General features: G+C 37.6%; 1 protein-coding gene across 3 annotated transcripts in view; it reads left to right on the forward strand.

Moving 5' to 3' along the window:
- Positions 1 to 24,578, forward strand: part of MTHFD2L (methylenetetrahydrofolate dehydrogenase (NADP+ dependent) 2 like) — a 143,833-nt gene that overhangs the window by 47,724 nt on the left and 71,531 nt on the right. For 2 of the 3 annotated variants that reach the window (XM_058547259.1, XM_058547262.1), the window contains exons 4-6: positions 673 to 825; positions 2,295 to 2,402; positions 23,587 to 23,679. In XM_058547259.1, the coding sequence (XP_058403242.1) occupies positions 673 to 825; positions 2,295 to 2,402; positions 23,587 to 23,679 (354 nt within the window). The remainder of the gene's footprint in view (positions 1 to 672; positions 826 to 2,294; positions 2,403 to 23,586; positions 23,680 to 24,578) is intronic. The other variant, XM_058547260.1, reaches the window with a different exon arrangement.

Below are 24,578 nucleotides of genomic sequence, written 5' to 3' on the forward strand. Positions count from 1 at the left end.
GTTTAGGGTAACCTAAGCTACTCTGCATAGAGTAGTAACAGCCTATTTTATATTTCTATACTTACTACTTTTCAAAATGAGGTGATGGGCATCTCATTTGATTAGTTCATTACTCAAGTTTTGTTCTTTTCCTTTCATATAGGAAACCATAATGATATTTTGGATTTCAATGTGCTAGTGCTTCAGGGAAATGGTGTGTGTGTGTCTGTGTGTTTTATATTCGCTTTTTTGTTATGTCATTTGGGAGGAAGCTAGACACTAATAGTGTCATGACTATTTTTAACACCAACAAGGCCCTTTTAATCTGTAAAGCTAGAAATATTTAATAGAAGCCTATTTGTGGAAATGTCTTGTATAGGAAAAACATAGATTTAAATACGCAGACTTATTGAGGCAAAGACTTATCTCTTGACTGTTTCTAGATCTCACTGGTATTGTCTTATTTCACAGATTTTTCCCTTTCAGCAGGCCAGCCACTTCTGGCCCTCTACTTACATATACTCTTACAGCAGTTAATTACAGCCATTGGCAAGAAAAGGAAAAGAGTCACTATTTTACGCCTTTACTGAAGCTGAATCTTAAGTGATCTGGCTGTAGGTCTTCACATTTCATTTTCCAGACTTCCAAATAAATAACAATTGTGAAATTAGACCAATATTATTTACTTTTCAGACCATGTGGATGAGCGAACAGTATGCAATGGAATTGCTCCCGAAAAAGATGTAGATGGATTTCATATTATCAATATTGGAAGACTGTGCCTTGATCAGCATTCTCTCATACCCGCCACTGCCAGTGCTGTTTGGGAAATAATCAAAAGAGCAGGTTGGTAACTTTCGGTCTACAGGACAGGCGCGCTCAGAGCCAAACTGCGCATTTGGGCATTGCCTTGATGGAACCGTCTCAGTGCTGTTGGGTGAAAGAAAATGATAAGCCATAAAACTTCAATCTGTAGAAAGATGTAAAGTTATAGAAACCAAATAATAATCCAAAATAAAATAAAATTAGGAACATACGCCAGGTTACAGGCAACTACTGTTGCACCATATAAAGAATGAATTTTCCAAATAGTAGGTTTGTCTCTCTACTTTTAAACTATAAACTTAATATATTTTGATGTACATTTTCTAAAATGTATTATATTTTTTCTTACCTTTAAAAACAAAATGTGAAGAACATGTTTGAACCATCTCCAGTAACCTAGGATTTCGTTATAAACATTTATCCTTGAACTGTGTTCTGAATATAGTAGTGCTCTCACAGACCCTTGCGGTGTGTAGAGATGTTTCTCTCTAGATTAATTGACCCCATATTGTCTTTTATATGTATGACTCTTCAGCCTCTATCACTGTCTCTTCCATTTCTGGCAGCATCTTCTCCTTTCTAATCTACTGTTTTCTAACTGAGAGAGAAAACTTCCAAGGGAGGGCAGATCCTAGAATCATCCTATTAGACTATTAGTACTTGGAAAAACCTTAATTCTAACTTCTTCATTTTACTTATGAAGAAACTATACCCCGAAGAGGTAAAGTGTGTTAAATCTGCAAGTTTTATCTTTCATACTTTTCTACGTCCATAAGTATAGTGCTTCTCTAAAGCACTCTCCTCTGGAGTGAAGTGCATGAGCTTTGTGAAAAATCCTTATTTCCCTGCTTCATTTTGCCCCAGATTTGCTCAAAGTTTGATTGCCAATTAAGCTTGACATTGTTGTACGTTGCTTTATAATTAGTAGTTAATATATTTTAATTCTCTGCACTTCTAACTCTTCATGTGAATCTCAATGTTTAAAAGTAATTTAATGGCAACTTGAAAATGTTTGTGGGTTTTTTTGTGTGTGTGTGTGAGGAGATCAGCCCTGTGCTAACATCTGCCAATCCTCCTCTTTTTTTGCTGAGGAAGACTGGCCCTGGGCTGACATCCGTGCCCATCTTCCTCCACTTTATATGAGACGCCACCACAGCATGTCCTGCCAAGCTGTGCGTCGGTGCGCGCCCGGGATCCGAACCAGTGAACCCTGGGCCGCTGCAGTGGAGCGTGCGCATTTAACTGTTTGCGCAATCGGGCCAGCCCTTGTTTGTGGTTTTTTAATGAGGACATAATCAGAGAGGAAGTGACAAATCCAAGAAGTGTAAAAAGAAATATTTGTAAATAACGAATGTGGGCACATTATAGACAAGCCGCACAAATATCCAAATTTAATTAGAAGTTTTTAAAGAAGTTTCAGTTGGCCATTCAAATGTTTAATTTGCTTCTTGCTGTTGATTTTTCATTTAAATCAAACTCTGCGTTTTAAGGAATTGAAACATTTGGAAAAAATGTGGTTGTGGCTGGAAGATCCAAGAATGTAGGGATGCCCATTGCCATGCTTTTACACACTGATGGAGAGCACGAACGGCCAGGAGGTAGGTGGGACCTTGGAGATTCTATATGCTCCTACAATTTTCTTACTTCTTAAAATCATCAAGTAAAGATGTCTGAAAATGTGACTTAGCACATTTGTGGGTTTATGCAAATAAAGGTTTCCCTTATTCATCACTTAATGACATGAGCACCTTGAAAGTGAATAAAGCAATTACTGGAAATATGTGGCCCCGTTTTTTCTTTTGGCTATACATACTTTTTTAACATCATTAATAATAGAGACACTAAGAAACGTAGAAAGCCAGTAGATACATAAAAGTCACATGTTGATAGACATCTGCCTGCTCATACACACACGCACACACATGCACACGCACACACAACACCAATGTATAGCTATATAGATTTTTTATCATTATTAACTTTGGTGAATTCCAGTTCCTGATCTCAAATTTTCAAATACCTCTTTTAACTTTCAGGATCTTGATTGACATAATGCATATGAAATAATTTTTTAAGCCACAAAGCTGTGTGGAAAATAAGCACAATGATAGCATATCATGTATCTAAAATGATGAATAGTGAGACTTTTGAATATTATTTTTCCTTCCTGGCCCTAAGGATTTAAATATTGCCAGAAATCAGAATGTATATGTGGATCCTAGTAAATTAAGGCCTGATAGTGACCCCAGGTAACTTTAAAAAGCCTTAGTTTTGAAGAGCTCTTTAAAAGGCTAAATCTGATGGTATGAACACAGTTTTCATGGTAACCATCTACAAAGTTGTATTTCCAGTTTTACTGTTCACTTCTAACTTAATCTGTTAGTGCTTATTTATATCTCTTAGGGTGTAATAAAGGTATTGATTTATTTGCCTTTATGTAATAGTTTCTATGTTAAGCAAGGTAAAACAGCCAGGAAAGTTTACCTAGGTATACCATTTTTGTTGGAAAATTTTGACCAAGAGCCAGTAAGCAGTTTTTTCTTCGTTTTCAACATTTTATTTTCTTATCTCATCAATAACAGGCAGCATTATGTAGCTCCGTGACTTGCACAGTACTGTCTCATAAACTGTCTTATTTATTTCTCGATAATTCTAGCATATATTAATATTATTCGCATTTTGCGGTTAAAGGAAATGAGCTTTAGAGACTTCAGGTGGAACTGTTGGCTACAGAGCTGGGAACTGGGTGCTGACTGTGTGGTTAGGAGTCTAGACTTGGAGTCAGACTCCTCTCCTGCCAAGCCCTGTGTCCTTGGACAAGTCATTTAATCTGTGTAAGCCTCCACTTCCCTCATCTGTGAAGTGCAGATAATATTAATATCTCCTTCAATAGGTTATCGTGAAAACCAAATGAGACATGAATGTAAAACACTGATTACACCACCTGACACAGTAAGTGAGGTAAACCCTTGGTACATGTGAACTGTGGCTATTACTGTTATTTTCATTATTATGCTTAGATTAAATCTGTGGCGATACTAACCATAGTGTTTAGAATAACATGACCCAAGGTTAATAATGTATTTTTTCACCTTCATTTGAAATTTTATTTTCTTTGTCTGGTGAATTTTATGTTTGCTCTTTTTTGGATCAAATCTAGTCTTTTTTGTAATAATTTGCTTACATGTAGAATTTATAAAGTCTATTAAGTATTTTATTAGAAATAGGACATCATAATGCTTCAAATCATACTTTACATTGCACTTTTTTTGTAGATATCAATATATTGTATGCTAATTTCTTGATAAATTTAAATTTTGAATTATTTGTCTATAAAATACAATAAAATAAAAGTGTAAGAAAATTAACTTACCCCTTCTTTATGCAATATTTATTTATTTATTTATTTATTTTGTGTGTGTGAGGAAGATTAGCCCTGAGCTAACATCGGTTGCCAATCTTCCTCTTTTTGCTGAGGAAGTTTGGCCCTGGGCTAACATCCATGCCCATCTTTGTCTATTTTATATGTAGGACACCTGCCATAGCATGGCTTGATAAGTGGTGCATAGGTCCATGCCCAGGATCTGAACCTGTGAACCCAGGCTGCCAGAGTGGAGTACGTGAACTTAACCACTATGCCACCAGGCCGGCCCCTCTTTATGCAATTTTAAATTAGACATTCCTATGTCATAAAACATATTAACTTTATAAATAATATATATTTTGTATTATAAAATATCTCACTTGAATGCATGTTAAAAATTGGATAAAAGTGGAATTAGTTATAATATTGGTTATTTACATGTCAGGTAGTTAAATTTACATTTATTATAGCAGCATCTAGGTGCCGTTATTACAGTATCTAAATTACAGTATCTAATTACAGTATCTAAAAGGTAATAAATTATATTAAAAATGATGTTGGACAGTTTGCAACATGGGTGGTGTTTATTCTCATACATATTTAATAGTTGTATGGTGATATACATGCTTACTATAATGAATTGTTGAGAGCTGCTTACTGAAGATTTGGTGTCTATGGGAAAGTTAATATTTCAAACGTCTATGTTTGTTAGAGTAGTAATTATGTGCAGAGATTACTTGTGCATTGTTAGCTAATGGAAATAATGAAGGAGGGCCGGCCTGGTGGCTTAGCGGTTAAGTGCACGCGCTCCGCTGCTGGCGGCCCGGGTTCGGATCCCGGGTGTGCACTGACGCACCGCTTCTCCGGCCATGCTGAGGCCGCGTCCCACATACAGCAACTAGAGGGATGTGCAGCTATGACATACAACTATCTGCTGGGGCTTTGGGGGAAAAAATAAATAAATAAAATCTTTAAAAAAAAAAAAAGAAATAATGAAGGAGGATTAACTTGGCAAATTCATATCTATATAGTTTGTTCTGATGACACAGTGTTGAGCGTTCAGCTCCCACTATATTTCTTTGCCAGAAGAGATTCAGAACCCTCATGATTCATTTGTGTCTTAAAGCCAAAGATAATTGCACTAGAAGAAAAATGGTCATACTGTAATTTACCTTTATTAATATGTGTCTACTCTTGGCTAGCTTTTAGTCTTGATTATTTAGGACATGAATCTCAGCTGTTTTGTGAGAAAGAGCTTCTTTTAATTCCTCAAGGGCTTGAAATATTTAGAGGACTGAGAAGGTGTTAAAATCTTGAGGTAAAAGGATAGTGCTGATACTCAACACAGCAGGACGCTGCAGGGAGATTACCTTCTGCAGAGGACCTGTCATCACAGAAGGCTTTGTAGAGGACGTGGCATTTGAGCCACTGTGTAGTTTAGAGAGAGTAGTGAGACATGGTTCCTGTCCTCCAAGAGCTTATAGTCTTGGTGGTGATGGTGGACAGGATGGTACAGAGGAGGCATGATATACAAGTATGGGTGATTTAAATTACAAATATTGAGTGGCACAAAATAAAATTTGGCAGCCCTAAACAAACATTCCATTTGCTTAGGGAAGCCCATGATTAACTGACGGGCATAAAGAGATTGACAGTGGAGAGTCTCTTCTCATGAGCCCCACTACTTATTAGGATGTTTGAGTACCATTGTGACCACCTATAGATCACTGTGTATTCTTTTTACTTCTTTGTATGTAGTAACCTACCCAGTTTCACCTTCTTTCAGAATGAAAACTGAATACCATTGGCTTTAGCACAATGTATTTATTTTTAGCTTTACTGTGAGGAAGCAAGAGAGAAGTTCTTCAAATTCTCTAAAACAATTTTTTTCCTTCAAGATAACAAAGTGCCATAATGACCAAGGCCTTATGATTATTAATTGTCACCAAAGGAATACAGAATCTGATTTTATTTTAAATTCTTTTAAAGTAAGTTCCTTTCTGCATATCTTATATTCTTATGTAGAACATTTCATCTAAATAGATCCCCCTAAACAGCCACAACATGGGGTTACATGCTCCTCCTTTAACTAAAAGGTTGTGGTATCATTGCAGTAGCATTGATGCTGGGACTTTTTTAAAGAGTATTTTGAAAGGATTAGCAACCAGCTGATTTTGCTGAGAGTCCTATGGGCCCAGAGATGTTCTTAATTTCATGCAGCCAATATGCATTCAGTACTTGTTCCCTATGAAACACTATGGGGTACAGTGGTGAAAAAGACTTAGTCCTCTATTTCCAGAAGATGACAGTCTGCATCTTCAGAGTTCATCTTTGGACACTGTGTTTTCTCAAAGCACTGCTTCTGCACTGGTGTTGAGCTTTGCACTCAAGCTGCCGTTTTGCTGCAACTTTCTGTATATCAGCTATTTTTTATTCAAGGGGCATCCTATCTAAATGGAAAACCACAAGAAATTTTGCCAATGGAATGCCTTTGCTTTGTGAAAATTGGCTCCAGTAGTGAAAATGAACATTTTGCCAGCCTGGGAGCTTTATCTCCCACCTACAGGAGGTACCTTCAGGCAGTAATACAGCAGTGGATGTTTGAGGCAGTGCAGCGTGAGATGGGTGGTATGTGTGATTAAGCTCCACCCAGTGCCAGGTTGGGCCAGGCGTTCTTGGGTTTCAAAAAGAGGAGCCAAATAGGAACACCTAGCAATGCAGGAGTCACACAAAGGATCGGGCTGAGACTCTTAGTCTTGTTGGCGCTGAGTGGAGTGGGATGTTTGCTGCCTCTGTGGAATGAACCATTGTCAAACTGGGGCAGGGAGGCATTTAGTCTCTGCCCCTCCCCTCCCACTCCCTCTAAGTTAGAGAAACTCATGGTAAGATGTTGGGGATATTGTATTTCTGATGCCTCTGTGTTGATTAGACTTTACTGAATTACAATTTCGAGTTTGCATAGTAGAAAGCAATAGAAAAGAACCAATGCTTATTCTAGTCTCATTTTCTAAGCTGAATAAATAATGAGTACGGTTTCATTTTCGGTGTCTCCTAAATTCAGCCAGCTAATATCTGGAAAGCACTGTACTTGTAAAATATGTTTTCTTACATCAGACAGCTGGGACTAGTGCACTGTTGAAACTAACATTAAACATTATTTAAAATGTATGATGAAGTACAAATCTTTCTCTTTCCCTTTCATTTTCTCTCTTTTCCCATGACCTCAGAGTACTAGGCATTTGTTTTACTACCAGCACAAAGCATCCCTTTTCTAATGTCTGTAAGCCTGGTTGTTCTCTTTCTGTCTGGTACCTTATGCTGAAGCTCCGCGGAACTACACACTGTTCCCCAAACACACCGTCTCTTCCATGCCTCCTTGTCATTACACACCCTGTTCCCTCTGCATGGAATGCTCTTTCCATCCTCACCTGCTGTCCTCTCACCTCCCACTCATCTTTCAAGATGAGGCCCAAATCTTCTAACTTTTGCATGTTGTGTATGCTGCCATCACAATACTAATCCCATTGCACATTGATTGCCTACCTGTTCCCCTTTCCTACACACACATAGTAAATGTGAACTTCTCAACGACAAATATTTTATCTTAGGATTTTTGTAGCTCTGAAATTTATATAAAGATACTAAATGCTTAAAAGAGTGTGGGCCCTATTCTGTTTGATCAATAAATATTTCTGAAGTTTCCTCTGTTTTTGTGTGCTTATAATATGTTACTCTTCTTATTCTGAGGTCTTTTTCTACTTCACTTGGTGAATATTTCTGCAGACTTTCAGGACTTTCCAGCATTGCTCCTATTTGCCCCCTCCCTCATCATTGTTCTGATTTAACTTCTTACCTATCATCCTTCAGTGTCCCAAATAGTCAGTGTTCCCTCCAACTCATCCATTATATCTCAGCTCAGGCGTAACTTCCTCAAGCAGGCTTCTCTGAGAACCCCTCCCACCCCTCTCACACCACCATAGACACACTGAAGAACTTTACCTTCATGATATTTATCAGTTTGCGATTATCGTTTATTTGCATCATTCTTTGATTAATGTTCATCACACTCACTGAACTGTTAACTCCACAAAAGCAAAGACCAGATTAGTTTATTTTCCCAGTTTATCTGTAGCACCTAGCACAATAGCTGTCCAAAAAGTCTTTGTTCAATAAACGAATGAATCCTTTATTTGCAGACCAAGAGTATCATGAAAGTTTTAATACAGCTATTCATAAGCTGTATTCTTTGGACCACTGATGTGCCACAAGATCTAAAATGGGTTTAATTTTTTTAGAAAAGAGAAAGGAGTTGATCAAATAAGTTTGGGAAATCTGGGTTAAATGAAATCAAACATATAACGTAGCTGTGATATCTCTCCCAGGCTTTAATATAATAACATAGTATACCCTTTAGTATAGTAAGCACTGTGAATCTCTGAGAGAGTAATAGTATTCAGTATTTGACTCTGAAAGTTTTTAATATAGTAACATAGTATAGCCTTTAATATAGTAAGCACTGTGAGTCTCTGAGAGAGTAATAGTATTCAGTATTTGACTCTGGAAGTTTTTTTTTTAATCCTGACACAATATATATATTTGTATTTATATTGGCTATATATTTATCTCTATATTTGCTGTATTTGTACTAGTATACCCCAGAAGTCTGGTCTTTTTCAACAGAAAGAATGAATAGTAGGGCAATAAACAGCATATTGTTCTTCAAGATGTCTGCATTTTTCACTTTCATATGCAGGAACCTTGACAATACTTACTTAGCATTAGTCTATGATCTTGTAAGCATATTTGCAAAATCAGACATTGTGGTAAGATTGCTGGGTTTATTTTCATCTGTTAATCTTGGAAAGCATAAAATAAATGCAAAAATTATATAAAGCTTTAACAAACAGACCCTATACACACACCTTTTAGCCAAAACAACTATAAAGGAAAGGGCAGAACTTTGGCTCATGCTAACACTTGCCCCTTGTCCCATGGCTGAGCTAGCTAGCTCATTTTGGCTAGGTTTTAGGAGGGTCTAATTGCTTTAAAATTTAGTTATTTTTTTATAGCTTGAAATCTGTTTCACAATCAGGAATACTACCATCAACCCTGACCTGGCAATTTCGTGCTATGAAGAATTTGGTTACCTGGGAATTGATTCACGTGGATGATTCAGCACATTTTATCCCTATTAGTAGGAAAACAATCCTAGATATATAAGGCTTCCAAGCCAATATCTTTATTTTTTTAAATTTTTTGTTTATTGCAGTAACATTGGTTTATAACATTGTATAAATTTCAGGTGTGCATCATTATACTTTATTTCTGCATAGATTACATCATGTTCACCACCCAAATACTAATTACAACCCATCACCACACACATGTGCCGAATTATCCCTTTCGTCCTCCTCCCTTCCTCCTTCCCATCTGGTAACCACCAATCCAATCTCTGTCTCTATGTGTTTGTTTATTGTTGTTGTTATCTACTACTTAATGAAGGAAATCATACGGTATTTGACCTTCTCCCTCTGACTTATTTCACTTGGCATAATACCCTCAATGTCCATCCATGTTGTCACAAATGGCTGGATTTCATCATTTCTTATGGCTGAGTAGTATTCCATTGTGTACATATACCACATCTTCTTTATCCATTCATCCCTTGATGGGCACTCAGGTTGCTTCCAAGTCTTGGCTATTGTGAATAACAACGCTGCCATGAACACAGGGGTGCATGTATCTTTACGCATTGGTGTTTTCAAGTTCTTTGGATAAATACCCAGCAGCGGAATAGCTGGATCATATGGTAGTTCTATCCTTGATTTTTTGAGGAATCTCCATACTGTTTTCCATAGTGGCTGCACCAGTTTGCACTCCCACCAGCAGTGTATGAGAGTTCCCTTCTCTCCAGATCCTCTCCAACACTTGTTGTTTCCTGTCTTGTTAATTATAGCCATTCTGACGGGCGTGAGGTGATATCTCATTGTAGTTTTGATTTGCATTTCCCTGATAGTTAATGATTTTGAACATCTTTTCATGTGCCTGTTGGCCATGTGTATATCTTCGTTGGAGAAATGTCTGTTCAGGTCTTTTGCCCATGTTTTAATTGGGTTGGTAGTGTTTTTGTTGTTGAGATGCATGAGTTCTTTATATATTTTGGAGATTAAGCCCTTATCAGATGTATGGTTTGCAAATATCTTCTCCCAATTGTTAGGTTGTCTTTTCGTTTTGTTGATGGTTTTCTTTGCTTGCAGAAGCTTTTTAGTTTGATGTAGTCCCATTGGTTTATTTTTTCTATTATTTCTCTTGCCCGGTCAGACATGGTGCTTGAAAATATGTTGCTATGACCAATGTCGAAGAGCGTACTGCCTATGTTTTCTTCTAGAAGTTTCATAGTTTCAGGTCTTACATTCAAGTCTTTAATCCATTTGGAGTTAATTTTTGTGTATGGTGTAAGGTAAGGGTCTACTTTCATTTTTTTGCATGTGGCTGTCCAGTTTTCCCAACACCATTTGTTGAAGAGACTTTCTTTTCTCCATTGTATGTTCTTGGCTCCTTTGTCAAAGATTAGCTGTCCATAGATGTGTGGGTTTATTTCTGGGCTTTCGATTCTATTCCATTGATCTGCGTGTCTGTTTTTGTGCCAGTACCATGCTGTTTTGGTTACTATAGCTTTGTAGTATATTTTGAAATCAGGGAGTGTGATACCTCCACCTTTGTTCTTTTTTCTCAGGATTCCTTTAGCTATTCGGGGTCTTTTGTTGTTCCAAATAAATTTTAGGATTCTTTGTTCTATTTCTGTGAAAAATGTTGTTGGAACTTTGATAGGGATTGCATTGAATCTATAGATGGCTTTAGGAAGTATGGACATCTTAACTATGTTAATTCTTCCAATCCAAGAGCACTGAATATCTTTCCATTTCTTTGTGTCTTCTTCAATTTCTTTCAGCAATGTTTTATAGTTTTTGGTGTACAGACCTTTTACCTCTTTGGTTAAGTTTATTCCTAGGTATTTTATTCTTTTTGTTGCAATTGTAAATGGGATGGTATTCTTAATTTCTCTTTCTGCTACTTCGTTGTTAGTGTATAGAAATGCAACTGATTTTTGTATGTTGATTTTGTATCCTGCAACTTTATCGTATTCGTTTATTACTTCCAAAAGTTTTCTGGTTTCTTTAGGGTTTTCTATATATAAAATCATGTCATCTGCAAATAGTGACAGTTTCACTTCTTCCTTTCCAATTTGGATCCCTTTTATTTCTCTCTGTTGCCTGATTGCTCTGGCTAGGACTTCCAGTACTATGTTAAATAAGAGTGGTGACAGTGGGCATCCTTGTCTGGTTCCTGTTCTTAGAGGGATAGGTTTCAGTTTTTCACCATTGAGGGTGATATTTGCTGTGGGTTTGTCATATATGGCCTTTATTATGTTGAGGTACTTTCCTTCTATACCCATTTTATTCAGAGTTTTTATCATAAATGGATTCTGTATCTTGTCAAATGCTTTCTCTGCATCTATTGAGATGATCATGTGATTTTTATTCTTCATTTTATTAATGTGGTGTATTACGTTGATTGATTTGCGAATGTTGAACCATCCCTGCATACCTGGAATAAATCCCACTTGATCATGGTGTATAATCTTTTTAACATGTTGTATGCGATTTGCTAGTATTTTGTTGAGGATTTTTGCATCGATGTTCATGCAGTGATATTGGCCTGTAATTTTCTTTTTTTGTATTTCTGAGGTGTCTGTTGTAATTTCTCCTCTTTCATTTCTGATTTTACTTATTTGTGCCTTCTCTCTTTTTTTCTTGGTGAGTCTAGCTAAAGGTTTGTCAATTTTGTTGATCTTTTCAAAGAACCAGCTCTTGGTTTTATTAATTTTTTCTATTGTTTTTTTAGTGTCTATTTCATTTATTTCTGCTCTGATTTTGATTGATGAATTTTTCATTTCCAGTATCGTATTCTTCATTTCTGATTGGTTCTTTTATATATCTTCCATTTCTTTGTTGACATTCTCACTGAGTTCATCTATTCTTCTCCCCACATCAGTGAGCTTCCTTAACACTCTTAGTTTGAACTCTCTGTTGGGTAGGTTGCTCATTTCTGTTTCACTTAGTACCTTTTCTGGGGTTTTGTCCTGTTCCCTTACTTGGAATGTATTCCTTTGCCTCCTCATTTTGCCTCTTTCCCTGTGCTTGTGTCTACGTATTAGGTAGGTCAGCTACGTCTCCTGCTCTTGGATAGGTGACTTTATACAAGTGATGCCTTAGGAGTCCTGCAGTGTGCTTCCCTCAGTTCTCAATGTTCCAGAGGTGACCCCTACGTGGGCTACGTGTGTCCTTCTGTTGTGGCCTGTTTGCTTTCCCTGTAGGCACCCAGCTAGGCCGAGTTATGCTCCTGGTCAGCTGTTGTAATGCTCAGCTGCTTGTAGTTGTTGTGGGCCCTTCAGTCTCTTTATCAGGTGTGGGGAGCCCCAGCACAGTTGGCTGCAAGTTCTAATACCACATTTGTGTTGCAGTATTCTTTTAAGTGAGTAGGCCCCCAGCGTGGCAGGTTGTTAGGCTCAGGGCCTTACAATTGCTGTAAGCCTCCAGCCTTTAGGTCTCTTAGTCAGTTCTCTGAGGATTGCAGCTGGGTGGGGCTGGCCTCAGGCACGGGAGCACCCAATTGTTTAAGACTTTGGAAGGTGGGGCAAACCCCCTATGTGGGTCTTTGAGAAGCACAAGTCTTCTACAGCTGACAAGCCCTGCCGCCCACAGGTCCACACACACAGTCAACACAGTCCTGCCCCCTGTGTTCACCCCCCCACCTCCCGAAGTGGACTCAGTCTCTCCACGACAGGAGCCCCACACACTCCACCACAGCCCCACACTCTCCACCCACTCCTTGTGCACACCCTGCCCCACTGAAGTCGGCTCAGTTGCCAGGCTGCAGAGAATCCAGTCACCAATCTGTGCAGGCCCACAAGTTGCCTGAGGGCTTGTTGTTGGGTGGGCCCAGTCTCTAGGGTGGGCTGCCTGCCCTGGCTGAGCTGGATTAAATTGGTGCTCTAGTGGGTGGGGCAAACCTGGGCTAGCAGGCCTCAGGGAGAACTCCAATGGCATCTGTGTCAGCACGCCCACACCAGGCCACAACAATGGCTGCCGCCAATGTCCCAGTCCCTGGAGAGGTCTCACCTCTCACCAAGATGCACTCAGAGCCTATCAGATAAGTCTCTTTTCAGCAAAGCACTGTGCACCTTTCTTTCTGGTATTTTAGGATGCTTTCTGAAACGGGTAAGTTTGTGTGCGGGCCCTTTAAGAGCCGGTTTTACTTGTTTTGTGAACCAGGTTTTCTGGGGGTACTCCCCAATGTTCTAGTAGCAGGCAAAGTCAGATATTATGCCACTCGTCTCGATTGTGCTGGGTCCACATAATGCCCACAGCGGGGGCGCTGCCCGCTCAGGGCCCCGCTCCTCCAGGGAGGCTGCGTACCTGTGGGCTGCTCCCCGGCGGCCCTGAAGCTGGCGGCTTGTGAACGCGGCGTTTTTCCTCTCCAGAAGGGAATTTCTGCCTCTTCCACCTCAATTAGGATTGTCCTTTGTTGCAGGAGTTCCTCTTATCCAGTTTTCAGTTCTGTCTCAGGGGTAATTTTTCCACGAGTAGTTGTAAATTGGCTGTGTCTGCGGGAGGAGGTGAGTTTGGAGTCTGCCTATGCCGCCATCTTGAATTCTTTGAACAATATCTTCATTTATACCTGCCAGGTTGTTCACACTATAGTTGCAGTCTTGATTGGTGAAGATTGCCTCCTGGAGCAGGAGAGTCTGGTGTTAATGAGCATAGGCTCTCTAATTATCTTGCCTGAGTGCACATCCTGTTCCTGTTCCTGTGAGATAAGCAGACGTGACGTTGTTGGGAGAATTAAGGGAGCAAATACATATAAAGAATTTAGTGTCCACACATGGTAAGTACTCAATACATATTAGCTTTTACAGTATAGTTATTCTAAAAAGTATTTAAGGTGGGCCACAGAAATAAAACACAATGCAAAAGAGAAATAGTTAAGAAAAAGGAGAAGCAAGGCCTGGAATTAAAATGGAGCCAAGAATAAGGCTATTATTAGAAATAAGCATATCATTAAATCTTCATGGATATATTCCCACTGCCAAGCACCCTGCTTTTTATGTACTGGAGCTGAATATATGTTTGGTGAATTTATTTAGTTGAGTCTAAACTATACTTTCTATGATTAGGTCACTAGTTTCACCCTGAGAGCTTTTTAGCAGGAAAAAAAAATGACTGGTTACCCAATTAAGTATCGTTAGGATTAAAAATAACACGTGCTCAGGATAAATAAAACATTTTCTGATATTAAGACCAAAAAGTAATTTCCCCTGAGGGTTCTTATGAATGGGAAACTATGTAATAGACTGAATAATATTCATAACATGCTTTTTAATTTAACGAAATGACCACATTTTATAAGGCTACTTCTTTTATTGTTTAAGCTCAGATTAAAGCTACCACTGGCATGCATTTCTCTTATCTCACTAGATATTTTTTCTCATTCTCTGTTTCTGGGTCATTCTCTTCTTCCCAACTTCTGAACCAGTGGTTCTCAACCTCAGCTGCCCACTAGGATCATCTGGGGGCTTTTGAAAATATAGCTGCCCGAGCCCAACACAGAACCATTAAATCAGAATCTTTACGAGTTGGACCTGAGAATCAGTATTTTTCAGAAATCTCCGTAGAAGATTCTAATGCGGTCAGGGTTGAGGACGACTGCTCAAAACACTAGAACGAGCCTAGGGCTTCACTTCTTATTCCAAAACCATTCCCTAGGTGACCTTTTCCAGCCCCATAGCTCTAAATACCATCTGTATTCCCCTGTCCTCTAGACCCATGTAACCACTGTCCACTTGACAGCTCCACTTGGATGGCCAACAGGTATTTCAAACTTACCACATACAAACCTTCACGCCTAGTTTTACCACCTTTGGTTTTCCGCATCTTAGGAAGTGGCACCATCACTTCACCCAGTTGCTCAAGCCATCCTTGACCTCTCTCCCACATCTAATGTCTTATCCATTAGCAATCTGTGTAAATACACCCATGACCTCACCACCTCCACTAATAAGATCCTAGTCCAGGCAGCCATTATCTCTCACTTGGAACACTAAAATTTACAAACAACAAACAACAAATTTAGTTTCCCTGCATCTGCCCTTGTCCCATCTCCCATATGCAGTCTATTTTCTACACGGTGCCTCTCAATCATCCATGGCTTCCTGTAACACTCTGAACAACATAACACCAGAATAAAATCCAAATTCCTTACAAGACCTTTCATGATCTGACCTGGGCTGCGTCTCCTTACTCATTTCCTACCTTCTCACCCTCCATCACTGCCCTCCAGACACCCTGCCTTTTGCTTTCCTAGAACAGGTTGTACATGCTCATGTGTCAGGGTCTTTGCCCTTGATTTTCCTTCTGCCTGGAATTCTCTTTTTGAAGTTATTTACTTAATTTATTTCCTTCTGGTTTCTGCTCAAATGTTACCTCCTTAGGCTGTCTCTGACCACCGTATCAAAACAGCACCCCGGCTCTCTACTCACTTACTCTGCACTCTTTTTTTCATAGCACGATTACTATGTAAAATTTTATTATATATGTGTTTGCCCATTTGTATATCGTCTTTGTTGAATAAATGAATCCATGATTTCAATTTAGTAATTTTTGGCCAAGTCCAGGGGCAGAGTTTTGAAATATCTAGAGACACTGGTGGTCAGGATTCAGTCAGTCCTCCCTAATACTCTTTCTCTCAAAGGAACTTGGAGATAGATATTGAAAAGGAGTGAGCTTGAAAGAGTATTTGACTAACTAAAAGTGAAACTGTATGCCTTAGTTATCATCCACCCAGTGGCCCAAGGAGTCTGGAAGGTAACTGAGGGATGATAAACAGCAAATCAAACCAGCTGGGTCTTGGCCAGATACAAAGACATTAAAGCCTGGCCCATTTTAAGCATGAAAAGAAGGCTTAGATCTGAGTGCTCTGTAACTATACCTAAAATTATTTAAACAATTTAATCCAGAAAAAGCAGCTGAAGTTGAAATATAAAACTTACAGTAATTGGATTTGAAGAGTCAAGAGAGTGCAGTATTATTTTAAGATCTGGGAAATGGGCCTCTTGATCATTTTACAAGTTGTAAAAATTAAAGGTAAAAACATCCTTTTTGCGTTGGAGGCACATGTGCTTTCTGTCATTAGATGCTCTGTTATCAGTACTACCAATGTGTTCCAGGTGGGATCTGAAAGCAGAATTTCGCCCTCAGGAAAAAGAAGCGTCATCAGAGATCCCACGCTGGCTTCCTGAAAGAGTCAGGATGATCATCCCAGAAATGCTTGTCTGCTGACAGAAGTGAGAACAGAGTGTTTGCCAGCTCTGATTTGACGACTATGAACCCCAACAGTTCTTTTTCTTTCTGCCCATCATGGAGTCTATACAGTGAGATGATTGAGAGCTTGGGCACTAGAGTAGACCGAATGAGTTTGAATTCTGGCTCTTATTATAGTTTGTATCACCTTGGACAAATTACTGGACTTATGTTTCCTCTTTTGTAAAATGCAAATAATATTAGTTTCTACCTCATAAGAAATACTCTCACAGTGTTCTGTGAAGATTGTATGAGTTAATATGTGTAAAGTACTAGCACAGTGCTAGACGTCTAGTAAGTACTTATACGAGGGTTATTTTAATCACATATGTTTTGGCTCTGCCCAATTCTCTACGGAGAATTTCTCTGTAGAAAAATTTTTTGTTTGTTTTTATGCTTAAAGATGCAATAGCAACTTGTGGAGAGAGAAGGAAATACATATTCAAATCCAGAATCTTTAGGCCTCTGGAGGCATTTGTCCCAAAACAGAACTCAGGCTTCTTTTCTCCATCGGGTGCTGTTCTGTTGATGAGTACCGAGTTTTCCTTCCTGTGATTTCCTCAGTGACTTTTCCTTTAAACCAGACCATGATATGAATTAATGTATCGGGAATGACTCAGTTTTCCCTTATCCAGAGAAAATGACAAAGCAAAACCCTACATGTGAGATTCTAGCTCCTGTTGGCTTCGCCATTTTGCTTCATCTGCTGACGCAGGTACAAGCAGGTATTTGAAGATTTGCCTCGTGGAAAAGGAAGTTGAGACTTGTTCCATGTTGCTGTCAAAGATAGATCCAGAATGATGGTAAAAGTTGCAAAAAGTTAGACTTTAGCTCTTATAAGGAAGAAGTTTCTAACAGTCTGGGCTAAATAATATGCCTTCCTCATGTTTTTATGGGAAATAATTTATCGATGCAAAAAGCATAGTTAAAGGAGGCTTGAAGCAGAAGCAAAACAAATTCCTACTCACATCAAGAGTCTGTCATCTCCTACACTAGTCTCAGCTGGCGTAGATAATGATGCTCTGTGCCAACACTGTAAGTTATACCTCCTTTTAATATGGAACTTATCACACTATGTTATAATTCTCATTTACATATCTGTTTTCCATATGAGAGTAGAGAATTGTGTATCTCCATTGCTTAGCATGGTACTGGGATTATTTCTTGATTATTGAATAAATGAAGATAGGGAATGGCCTGGAAATGTCCAACAAAAGCAAACTCCCCATTTAAGTAACTGAAAAAAAAAAAAATGATACTCTAAAATGAGGCAAATTGTGTTGTTTTTTCTAGCTTTTTTTTAATAGCAAATATTATTTTCTTCAAATTGGTACTCTGTGTTAGTTGCCAACAACTCTTTGCTACAATTGGCAATTTTGCATAAATTACAGAGGGAATAATAGCCTAGAAAACTGCTCAGGTGCCTCCCGGTAGACAATCCTTGATTGACTGTGGACTTTTATACAGTGAGAAGCAGATCTTGCCCAGCAGTTAATTGTTAAGTTCTAACAGAACCCTGTGATTCTAGGATATAGGTTCTGTCTTTTATTGTTGCCATATCCTAGAAACGTGATGGAAAGTCCTAAGCAAAATGGAGTTGCTTAAGACTCTGCTAATAAAAAATTTTTATCTGGATCTGTGTGATAGTTAAAAAAAAAACTAGGCCCTCGCCCAGGGTGTTATCATATGCACAGTAAGAGGATAAAACTGAGTGTGGGAAAAAGTCATCTGAGGGTCAGTCTATGGAATAGCCGCTGCACCTGGTTAGTACTGGTTGCCCTAGGAAAAAGTTGAGGAGATAGAAAAGATTAGGTGCAGCAAGTCAGAGGATTCCTTGAAGAAAAATAATGGGGCACTAGAATTGAAAATAGGAATGACAAGAATTTTCACAGATTAAATAAGAATATAGCGAGCAGAATAGCTAGCTCTCAGGAGCAGGAACAGGTATCAAGCTGCTCATCAGCAAGGGGCAAAGGCAGAAGGGTCTGAGGCATTATTTGAACACATTTGCTTTTAACTCTCTTGGTTCACCTCTTTTGCTATCATCATGTGGTCTACCGAACAGCAGGCTGAAAGCCTTTCCATGGTTTGATATCCCCATAGTCAGAAACTGATCAATCAAGTCTAAATATGACTTTGATATTTACCATGAGTATCGCTAGCCAAACTTACTTAGGACTAATAACAAGTTAACTAGATATTATTGAAGAGAGAGTGGAGTTACCTAAAAGATCTTTCCATGCTGTTGAAATTCATCTCAATATTTTTTCTTTTGCTTAAAACTTTACAGATTGTTAATTATATGTATATACAATTCCCTGGATTATTATGTGTTTTTCAATACCTTGCTGAAATCATCAATACTGCTGAAGTGGAAGGTTTTGGTTTGGTTTGGTTTTGTTTTTGGTTTTTGTGGGGATTTGGGGGGGCTCTCATTTGGAACCAGAGAATGCTTGAGTGGGTTGCTAATGTGTAAGGTGACCTTTCTCCCTATAGGAGAGAGACTAAGATAGAGATAGGAGGATGCTTCATAATTTTGGTGCCTTGGGATGCTTCTAAACGTATACTCTACTTTTAGAGTTGATGGTTCATAGCAAGTGAAAGGAAGAGAATAAACAAGAGAGACCCATAGACTTTTACCCTAAGTAACTGGGCACACGGTGGTCCCATTAACTGAGATGAGAAAGACTACTATTAGTACTAGTTCCTCTCTGTTCTTCCTTTTCAAAGCTTTCCTGGCTATTGTCTTTTATTTTTCTGTATTATCTTTAGGGTCATATTATATTCTTCCAAAAAAAAAAGGTAAAAATACCATTTTTTATTGGAGTTGTATTAAATTTGTAATGAACACAGGGAGAATTGTTATCTCTATGATATTGAGTCTTTCTATCCAAGAAGATGTTTCATCTTTCTAGTTCTTCAGTCTTACTTATGTCTTTTGGTGGTGTTCTAGAGATTTTCTTTTACCATAGAGATTTTGCACATAAACTTAAGTCTATTTCTTAGTATTTTATCTTTTGTATTGCTCTCATAATGGGGTCTTTTCTTTCGTTATATCTTCTAACATGCTGTTATATATGAAAGCTATTTATTAGTGTATATTCATTTTTTACTTGGCTAACTTCTTAAATTCTCTCATTGCTTATAATATTCCAGTGTTTAGATTTATTTAATGTTAACATTTTGACTTTTATGTTTATTGATCTTTTTCTAATTTCTTTTGTTTATTTTATTTTTTTATCTAAATTTTTAAGTTAAATGATTAATTCACTTATTTTCTTATTTCTATTTTATTGAGAAAATAATTTAGGTCTATGACTTTTCCTCCAAGCTTTGCTTTATCTTTATTTTTTATTTATATATTTTTTTTGAGAAAGATTAGCCCTGAGCTAACATCTGCTGCCAATCCTCCTCTTGTTTGCTGAGGAAGATTGGCCCTGGGCTAACATCCATGCCCATCTTCCTCTACTTTATATGGGACACTGCCACAGCATGGCTTTGATAAGCAGTGTGTAGGTCCACACCTGGGATCTGAACTGGCAAACCCCAGGCCACGGAAGTGGAGTGTGTGAACTTAACCACTATGCCACCAGGCCGGCCCCTGCTTTATCTTTATTTTATAGCATCTAATATATAGTACTTTCATTATAAATGTTTCTAGAAATTCTTCAATATTGTTTTGTGGGGTTTTTTTTGACCTGAGGATTGTTTAAAGTAGGATTTTAAAAAACTTTCCAGTGGAAGGGATTTTTAATTTCTGATTTTGTCAATAATTGTAATTTTAGAGGTGTGATCAAAAAAAATATCTATAGTTTATGTAACTGTCTTTGGGTATTAATTAAAATTTTATTTGTAGCCAAAATCGTAACATTTAGAAATATATTCTTTGGGTACATGAAAGGAAAATATATGATCTATTTTCAGAATTTGATATATTGTAATCAGGCTTATAGCATTAATTATGTTATTTACATTTTCTATATCTTTGATCTGTCATGGATTGAGAATGGTGAATTAAATTTAATGAATACAATGTGTTTCTTTTTCTATTTATATCTTCTGTAATTTCTGCTGTATGAATTATATTTCTTTTATTTGTTACTTATATATTTATCATTGCTCTGTCTTCATTTGAATCACCGCTTTGTATTATAATGTGTACTTCTTTGTCCTATTTAATGCTGAATTTTTCCTTATTTGACAGTAGGAACATCATCTTGTTTTTTTCATTTTCCTGCTATACATTTGCTATACATCTTTTATTTTCAACATTTCTAAACAGCTTTGTTTTAGATGTGTCTTACATAAAGTTTAGAACTGGATTTTGCTTTGTGAGCCAATTTGAAAATATTATTCTTTTAAATAGATAACAGGAAATTTTGTATTTATTAATTTGATAAATATATATAGTCTGAGTTGTCATATTAGTTTCTGTTCTGTTTGTTGTTTTTATGGTTTTGTTTATTTCTTACAGTTTTTTTTGGTGTATGGTTTTTCTTATAATTAGGAAAGTTTGTGGTTAACTTAATTATAACTTTATACAGTACTCTTAGTTCTCTGTTTCTTTATATGGTATCTATTGATACTCTAATAAAAGAAATGACAAAATGTTTCCTTTTTCTTCCCTGATTCCATTTCTTTTGTCTTCTACCTGATATTTGCCAATAAAAATTATCTTCGTGGTATGTTTTCTTATACTTTTAAATATTCTTATACTTCTGTTATTTGATTGGTCAGCTTTAAATGATATCTGTTGATTTCAGTCATTACATATTAGGCAGTCAGCAAACTTTCTCGTCTTTGCCCTTCCCATTTTAATTTTCTTAGTTGCACCATTTCTACATAATCAGAGCAAATAGCATTACATTTGGTCTGTGACCCCAATCCTCACATTTTTTAAGTCTTAGTTTTGTAATTAAATATATTCAAAACTCTCCAATAGTCATTTTGCAAGTTTCCTCGAATATATTTTGATTCATTCAAGTTCATCTTTTAGCAAATTCCTCAGGAAAAACTCATGAGAATGATATTCCCTGAGTTCTTTCAATTTCAAAATTGTTTGCAACCTTTAATCTTGGATGATTTGACTGGATATAAAGTCTTTGACTCCCGGTTTCTTTATATAAGTCTCTTGTAGGTATTGCTCTGCTGTTTTCTGGATTGATTAAAAACCTGAATTTTTGCCTGATTCTCATAGGATTCTTTTATTAAAAAAAAAGATTAAACTTTAAAATCCAGCAACTTTACTAAAATATGTCTCAGTGTTGGCCATTATAGGTCAATTTGTATGGATTTGAGTCTTTTTTTCCCCATTTTTTGTGACTTTAAATTCTTACTTTTTAAATTTTTGGCATAATGTTTGGTCATAATGTTCAGCTTTTCCATAACAACATTTTTCTGTTGAGTTTATTGGTTGGTAAATTTTTAAAAAATTTTTTTGCTTTTGTTTTTTTCTTGAGTCTGCTACTTTTAAATGTATCCTTTTATTTACTTAAAAATTTGCATATAGTAAAATTCACTCTTTTTGGTGTACAGTTCCATAAATTTAGACAAATGCATATAGTCATGTAACTACCACTAGAATCGGAACAGTTCCATCACCCCCAAAACTCCCCTGGGCTGATCCTGATATAGTATCCTTTTCTTAATGCTGTGTCAACTGCTTCTTAAATTACTTATCATTGAATGAGTTGGATTTCTTGGATCTGCTATTGGCAGGACACTTCTGCTAGGGTTGAGGAGGAGGTGCTGGGCAGCCTTCAGATTCTTCCTTCACCACTTGCACAGAGTCAAACTGCTTCCTGTTGAAATGGCTCCTCTGCATGTGTCTTTGTGTTACCACCCGCTGTGAACTATACCAGATCCAGGAGGGCTTCTTCTGCCGTGGTTCCTATTTTCTCTGCTACAAATAAGAGAGATACATTTTGCATTTGACATGAACCCTTCACATTCGGGAAGTATGTTTCTGCAGTCGTTTTCAGAGATCTGGGCTGCTGGCCACCTTGGTATTCTCTGCATTTCTTTGCTGCCTTTCTCCCTGTGTGGTATCTGCTAACTTTGCTACTCCTGGGTAACTCTTAAATGTTTTTGGAGTCTGTGTTAAATATGTCTTCTAGTTTTGCTAAAAATGGAGATTGTGCAGTTTTTGTTGTCGTTAACTATGTAGCATTTGTACGTTATCCGAGAGGAGAAGAGAGAAGATATGGTCTCACACAGCCATCTTCTTACTGGACATCCTTCCTTTGACTGCCCTCATCACTGCCTTTCTCTCACTCCTCTTCCTTGACTCACATTTTAAACAGTGGAATCCCTCAGGCTGCTAACCTCCCTTATTCACACCTCACTTCATTAAAGCGTGTATGAATACTTCCTGTTATATCTTAGACCTCTTAGTCATTTCCTAAACACATAATTTGAAAGTTGGTCCATTTTTTCCTGCTCTTCTTTTGGCTTGGAATGCCCTTTTCTTCCTTCCCCTATTAGGATACTCCTGCTCATAATGTAAGACTTAAAAACTATATTGCCTCCTTTAGGAATCCTTCCTTGACACCTCCTCAAGATGAGGCATCTGCTACAGCTCAGGCAAAATTAATCTCTCACCTGAGCTTGCACAATACGTTGCCCCATTTTTAGTGTGCTTATCTTGCTGTTTTCAGTATTTATGTGTCTTATTATCAAGCTAATGAGTATCCCCTGCATCTGTATATTAACCTGTCAATTCATTCAAATGCTGGGTTTCTAGGACTCTGCTTATAGCTCTCTGATGGTCACCACATACCCTCATTTGGTCCCATTTGATTTTCCACTGGTCAGTTGAAGGGTACAATATTTTGGGTCATCTAGATTTCCTTATCTAGCTTTTGTTCTCAAAGTGGGATTTAATCATTTCAAAGCAATTTTCCTGCTCTTAGGATGGAACTGAAACTCCTCTAGAATTGGTGCATTCATAAATTTTGACAAAGCGCGGTAATCATTAACGGAATTTCTTCTGCATTCCAGGTGATGCAACTGTGACGATAGCTCACAGATATACCCCCAAAGAACAACTGAAGATCCATACTCAGCTGGCAGATGTTATTGTAGTAGCTGCAGGTAAGTCTTTAATGGCTGTTACTTAGTGGAATGTGATCAGCAGAGTAATTCCTACTCTAATTGCTGATATGTCCGTAAGAAGAGCTTCTTGGGAGAGTTAGGTATATGTATGACTAACTTCCATCAACTGTATTGTGTCTCTTGGCAGTCATCATATTGGTCCATTGTACCTACGTTAGCATTTGTCACTTTGTTATGGAAAACCCAAACAGCCTTTCGAATGACAGATTAAGCACAAGAACAAATGTGCACTTTGCCAATTCCTTTAACAGACATGATTGATTCTAAACATGAATGAGCTAGGAAATGTTAGCTCATTTCCTAATGAAAATGTGGAGACTGGTAGGAAATGCTGTTGAAAAGATAGCAGGGCTACTTCATGCAGGACCCTGTAGGCCCATTGTAAGGACTTTTATACAAGCCAAGGATGGCTGACAGCAGGGGATTAACATGGTCTGGCTTATGTTTTTAAAAGATTACTCACACTGTGTCAAGGAGAATTGACTCTAGAGAGACAACAGTAGACACAGAGAGAACAGTTATTACACTTTTATTTAATATATCTAGAGTTTTTTCGTAATTTGTTTTACATTCAAACATACAAAATAATTCTACTCTTTACTTCGACCTTTACTCTTGCCACATAGGATTTCTATGTGACAGACAATTGTGACTCTTCTTGCTTTATCCAAGGCTTGAATGAGAGCCTTTTTCATTTTGTTTATCAATTAGATGTTAGTGGTAATTCCTAGACTTTACGTTTGAATTTCTGAGTATTTACAAACTATGAAGGGAGAGTAAAAGTTCCAAAAGAAATTGCATTTGATGAAGAGAATAATGATAGTTTAAATTAATTTCAATCAAATTTAATTCACTTTCTTATTCTAATAGAGACCCTT

This window comes from Diceros bicornis, chromosome 8 (assembly GCF_020826845.1).
Source record: "Diceros bicornis minor isolate mBicDic1 chromosome 8, mDicBic1.mat.cur, whole genome shotgun sequence".
Lineage (NCBI taxonomy): Eukaryota > Metazoa > Chordata > Mammalia > Perissodactyla > Rhinocerotidae > Diceros > Diceros bicornis.